General features: G+C 50.5%; 1 protein-coding gene across 1 annotated transcript in view; it reads right to left on the bottom strand.

Annotated features, from left to right (window-relative positions):
• Positions 1-6,063, bottom strand: part of LOC109296452 (alpha-2-macroglobulin-like protein 1) — an 18,799-nt gene extending 12,736 nt beyond the window's left edge. Inside the window, exons 1-5 of the mRNA XM_019515863.1 lie at positions 5,972-6,063; positions 5,579-5,662; positions 2,901-3,084; positions 1,566-1,647; positions 1,293-1,449 (exon numbers count right to left, since the gene is read on the bottom strand). Of these exons, the coding sequence (XP_019371408.1) occupies positions 1,293-1,449; positions 1,566-1,647; positions 2,901-3,084; positions 5,579-5,662; positions 5,972-5,992 (528 nt within the window). The 5' untranslated portion in view covers positions 5,993-6,063. The remainder of the gene's footprint in view (positions 1-1,292; positions 1,450-1,565; positions 1,648-2,900; positions 3,085-5,578; positions 5,663-5,971) is intronic.
• Positions 6,064-6,172: the final 109 nt, after the last annotated feature.

The following is a 6,172-nucleotide window of genomic DNA, read 5'->3' as shown; positions in this document are numbered from 1 at the left end:
GATTTCTGGGGAGAAACCAAGGTGGCTTTCTGCCACACCCTGATCTGGAATGCTATTCATGTGATGAAGAGGAGGAAGCAGTAGCCATCAGGTGAGGCAAAAGCAGATGCTGCCACCTCAGCAGTCTTCTCCTTCTCCTATGCCATGAGGGCAGAGCTGTCATTTCAGGCAAATCAGGTTCAGGTGACTTACCCTGACAGAAGGCCCTGTTTTATTTTGGAGGGCATTTGGGGAGAAGGACCTTGGAGACTGAGCTCTCTCTGGGTACTTTGACACTGTGGAGGCAGGGCATTCAGTCGCCTGCCTGAGGAGAGAAACCCCACCCATGTGTTCCTGCTCCTTGCACCAAAGCCAGAAAGGAGTTGGTGAAGATTGGCTTAGAGGGTGGGTTTATGGCACGATGCCATAGGACTCAGCCTCACTTCCAAGACGATCAGTCCAACTGGCTTGGTGCTTTTTTGTGCATTAACACCAAGAAGAAAGAAGTGAGGACATCTTTGGGGGGCACCTGGTAACACACTCAGCCAAGGGCGATGCATAGGGGTTGCATGCGGGTGCTTTTGCACCCCCTGCATGTGGCAGTGCACCCCCTGAAAAAGGCACCACCGACACTGTCGGCAGCACCTGCGAGCAATCCATGATTGCCCCTGGCTGTTGCTGATGCTGCCAGCAGTGCCTGCGGGTGGTCACTGACCCATGGTCGGCACTCAGCCCCCGCTGCCGACACTGCTGGCAGTGTCTGCAGGAGGTCCCCAGTCACCACCGCCAGGCTCCCACCACCGCCGGCGCAGCCATGTCCCCCCAGCCACCAGGGGCATGCGCCATTCATGCACTCAGCATGGTTTCCTGGCAGCTTGGGGAGGCCCATGGTGTCCTTCCTCCCTAATTTAGGGGGTTGATGCATGTGGAAGAGGGCTGGGTATGTGGGGCCTACTGCCTCAGTGCCCAGTCAAGGATTTGAGGGCTGGTAATTGGAGCATCTTTTTACTAGTAAACAAGGCATATTTGATCTGGATTCACCAAGAGGCCATGAAAATGGAGTCCCTATGAAGCTGCTTTGGCACTTCTCAGAAATGATCCATTAAGAAGGTACAGGGCAGTAGCTGAAAGGACACTGATATTGCAAAATACATTTTTCAGCCCAGCTGTCATGGCTCTGTCTGGGCTTGGGGAGTACTTTCCTGTGGCTACAGAGAGCCCTGGCATGGGCCTGTGGAGACAGCAAGAGACCCAGCATCTCTTTCCCTTGCTCTAGTCCCCCTTGCTCCATGAACAGTGAAAGGTGTCTGTACCTTCAGCTGGTTGTTGAAGAGCTTCCCCACACTCCGAAAGCAGCCACTGGGCAGCTGGTTCTGTCCCAGCCAATCCACAGCGTCCTTCACGGGCTGGTCGTCAATATATATGTAGGCCCTCACCTGGCCAAAGGCCCGAGCCACAAATGCCGTCAGCCTGCAGGCAGAGAGCAAAGGATATCTATCCTGGCTGCCCCCAAAAGCAGGCAGCTTCTGGCCTTGGCTCTGCCAGGGCCAGAAAGTGAATGGAGCGCACTAGTATGGCCCACACACCAGATGTTGCCCTCAGCATCACGCTTCCCAAAGGCGCTGTAGGAGCCATTGTCATGCTTGTAGAGCAGCTGGCGCTGGTAACCTGGGGAGACAGAGACAATGAATGGTCCGGTCTGCGATGATTCCCCTGGGATCAGATCCCTGCAGTGGAATCCCTAGATCTGCTACACAAGATACACAGAGACAGCTCAGCTGCCTTGTCCTGCTCCAGCAATACCCTGGGGTCACCTTGCTTCACCAGAGTGGTACAGACTGCTGGAGAGTGCCAGTGAGTCTGCCCCTAGTCTTCACCAAGGTGACCATAGGACAAACTTATTTGCTTCACCCCCCTCACATTTAATTTGGCTTCTCCTTGAGGAAACCCTAACTAGCACATTGCTATGAATAAGGTATGGGCTCTGATTAAGTCTCGCGTCTGTTAGGCCAGAGGGAACATACATGACACCATCCCATTTGTGGTTCTCTAACCCAGCCTTTAACTCCCCTTCAGCTACATGCTTTGGAGATAAAGGAAATGATTGTTAAGGAGTAAATCTAATACTGAGAAGGACTGAAGCTAGCCTTGGCATTCTCTGGTGCAAACTGTTGGACTATTTTAGTTTCATCCACATGATAAAGGCTTCCCTCTGCTCCCTCCCTCCTCTTTCTGACCTCCAACATACTCGTGGCCCTAGGCCAGCTCTCCTCCTTTCCTCACAGCCCTTCTCAGAGATTTCTGCAGCCCTAACCCAGCAGACAATGAAGCACAGGCCAGTGTGAAGCACAGCACAGAGAGGTGAGTACTGAGCTCTGGTCTCCTCCAACAGGCAGCTCAGCCAGACACAGACAATGTGCACACACATACCTACCCCAAGGCACACTCTGAAATACAAAGAAATACCAAATTATGGGATTCCTCCTAACTGTACCTTATGGTAATTTTGGCCAGAGAATTGCCACTTACAGCAACAGACCACAACTACACAGACAACTTCTTTCTGCCTCCAGCAGATGAGGAAACACTGATTCCCCACTGTGTGGAATGCAAATTACTAATTACCTACCCACTTTTCCCCAACTCCAGCATCAGGACCCTAATCAACAAATACAGAGAGTAAGTCCTGTATGCCAAAATGCATAGGTTTATCATCCTTGAGATAGTTGCCTTAATCTTTGTGGCTATGCACATTGTCACAGATCTCCCAGATGTAATGCTCTGCCCATGCCTCTCTGTTCTGGCCAATAGGCCCTTGGTATCTCAGTCTTGGACTCATTTCACATGTCTGCCAGAGCCCTTTGTTTCTGATATTGAACACCTTCCTTTTAGCGGAGAAAACACGGAAGGACCCTGCTTACCACTCTGCATGTGTTCCAGTGCCTGTTGTTTGATTTTTGGAGTCACTTGTTTTATCTTCTCTAAGTACTGGAGCACCAGGATGTTTGGCACAAACTTGACCATGTTCTGCTCCCCACAGCCAACAGGCATCTGGAGCAGCTGATCTAAATTCTGCGACACTGAACCCGTGATATCCCCTGAAAGTAGAGAAAGAAGAATGAGCATGTGAGCACAGCCAGTACTGCAACTAGGGATGGGCAAGCAGGGCACCAGCTCCAGATGCCAGGTGAAACAGGGAGCAAGACTGGTGCTCTTCAGGGTGCTTGAGCCTGCATGCTGTAAAATTCTCTGGGGCTTATGTACACACCGAGATTTTTGCCCTTTCATGAGCTGCAGTTGCATGTCTGTTTGCATGAGCGGGGTTTCCCGATGCTTTAGAAGTCTTTCTTGTGCATTAAACTAAAACTCCTTGGACGTAGTTTTGTTTGGTTTGCCTGGAATTAAAGTGTTGCAGCCATGGATTCATAGTATGCAAAAACACGGGTACTCAAACACTTGTAATGAGCCGCTTTGTCCAACAGATGGTGCTGTGACTTTTTTGTAGATCACCCCTTTGAGTTGTTGCTTTGGTTTTTGAATTGCCTCCACTTTTTTTTTCTTGTGTGGCTTTTTCTTTTTTTCTTGTTTACCAGCTCCCTGCTTCCACAGCTGTGTGGTGGGGCATGGGCACAGGGTGGGGGGCCCTGGACCAGGGGGGTGGTGCAGCGCTGGACTGTCTCACTGTCCTGCAGTGCCAGCCAGAGGCCTAGTTTCATTTGTTTGAAAACGGAGTGCGTATAACACAGATGCAACACTCCAAAATAAACAAGTTTAAATTGTATAAACCTATTTAATTTAATGAGGATTAAAACCCGTAGTGTGTATAGGCGCCCCTGGTGTTCAGTACTGTCCCTAGCCCCTCTCTCCTGCCCCTCTTCCTTCTCCAGTGCCCCTCACCCCCACTCTCCAGTATCTCTGATCAGGATGCAAAATTCTTAGTTATGCCTCTGAGCTCTGTCTTACTGCCTGGCATGACTCCTGCCTTCTCTGACCTCTGACAGGCTTCTGGACAAAAAGGTGTCCTCTGTGGCACAGGACACTGATAATATCTCTCTCTCTTTATGGTTCTGGGGTGACCATCCTCTGGAACAGTGCAGCCATGGGCACCACAAAATTAGAAACCCATACTCTGCAGGGAGCTTAGAGAAGAGGAAGAGAATGAGTGCAAGTCTTGAGCTATTTTGAGGAGGAGGATCAGCCTGGCTTTGCTAAACTTGAGGATTCAGGGGCAATGCAACCCTATGCAGCTACCTCCAGGTGTAAGGTCAAGGGGCAGAGATAAGTTAGTGGTGGCGGAGATCAATGAGACTGAAACTGGGACAACACTGGAAGGGCCTTTTGGCTCAATTTCATTAAATCTTTCCTCAGGTTGAGACCTGTGAAATGGCCTTGTTCAAGAAACTGGCTTTCTCCCTCACAGCTGCTGGAGATCAGCTTCATCCTGGACAGCCCTCCTCTGAGGAAGCGAAGGATTTTGATTTTGATACAGATTTCAGGGGCTTTGGTTTCAGCCACATGGTATCTCACAGGCCGGAGGCTGTGGACTAGGGCCGGGTGAGTTCAAAAATGCAGGGGAAGTCTCTAGTGAGGGTCCACAGGTGGGCAACAAAGATGATAAAGAGCTCAGAAAGCAGGAGAGGCTGAAGGAGCTAGGCATGTTCAGCTTGAGAAATGGTCACTTAAGAGGGACATGATAGCAGTCTTCAAATACTTGAAGGGCTACCGTAAAGAGGGAGAATACTTTTTTCCTTTTGCTGCAGAGAGTAGGACATGGACCAATGGCTTGAAGTTGCAGTAAAGCAGGTTGAGATTGGATATCTGGAAAAACTTCTTCACTGTTACAACAGTGAGGCAGTGGCACAGACTGCCTAGGGAAGCTGTGGACTGTCCATCACCAAAGGCATTCAAGAAGAGGTTGGACAACCATTGGTGAGGGATGATCTAGGTGTAGCTATGCCTATGATCTACTATAGGTATTTTCCATGTTTCTGGGATGTGCTGGTTGCCACATGGGGCTGGAAGGGAATCCTGCCCATCCTCCCCTGCTTTTCTGCTACATGTATCAGGTGTGGGATTTTTTACTCCCTCAGAGGGATGTTGACTGCAGCCAAAGCTGGGGTTTCTGACTGGCATGTGCCAGTGCTCCTACTGAGACTTAAAGCTGGAGGTTCCTGATTACAGGGACTTGCTGCTCCGCTCAGGGACCAACCAACCACCATATTTGAGGCTAGGAAGGAATTTTACCCCATGGTTGGATTAATATGGACTGTGGGGGATTTTATTTTCCTCTGAAATGGGGAGTGTGGCCCTGTACCTGGGATCTCTTGAGCATATATTAACAAACTTTTCTAGAAGCAGGGCATTGGCTGCCATAATTCCCTTGCTTTACCTGTAGCAGGCTAGAGTGTTATGTCTTGTGTTATGCCAGGGTTGACAGTAGTTTTATGAAGAGATTAGATTATGGATTTGTATGGGACAGTTTGGATGGGGATGATCCTGCCTCAGACAGGGGTTGGACTAGATAAACTTCCAGTCCTACTTTTCTATGATGTTTCTATGATTTCTCCTGGGAGCCAGGACACAGGTAGGAGCACCTCACTGATAACAGAGACAGTGGCTCCGCCAGATCCCTCCAGGACTTGGCTGGGCAGCTGCAGGGAAACATCACCAGAAACTGGATCCCCTGAGGAAGAAACAGCCCAGGAATTAATGACACAGAAGCTGGGTGTGAAAGATGCTGCTCAGGCTGCGAGGGGAGCAGGGTCTAAGCATGATATGCAGACTCGGGCAGGTGTCTCGGCCGAATGCTCTTTGTACCACAGGGAGCCTCCCGTACCCTCATTGTGGGGAGCTAGGACATTTCAGGTCATTGGCCAGAAAGGTAAGGTGCTGCCTGCACTTCCTCTCTGAGCAGGCTCTGGCACCCTGGTGGAAGGTGAGATCCTCCAGGACCCTCCCACAAGTCAGAGTAATTGGGGCCATCTTTCCATACCTTCACTGCAGAGGAAGGCATTGTGGGTCTTCTCTATGAGGACACCTCCTGGCTGTGGGAGATAAAAAGTGCATCAGTCTGAGAAGGGGAAGGAAGGCAGGCAGGCAGGCAGGCTGCTGTCCCTGTGCTGGCCTGCCTGTGCCTGAAGGAGCTAATCTGCCCCTTGCCCCCCTCCCCCAGCCCTCCAGCCTTTCTCTCTTT

This window comes from Gavialis gangeticus, unplaced genomic scaffold, assembly GCF_001723915.1.
Source record: "Gavialis gangeticus isolate Ggan-Ray unplaced genomic scaffold, GavGan_comp1, whole genome shotgun sequence".
Taxonomy (NCBI): Eukaryota; Metazoa; Chordata; order Crocodylia; family Gavialidae; genus Gavialis; species Gavialis gangeticus.
Note: the sequence above shows the minus strand (reverse complement) of the source record. Positions and strands in the feature narration are given on the sequence as shown.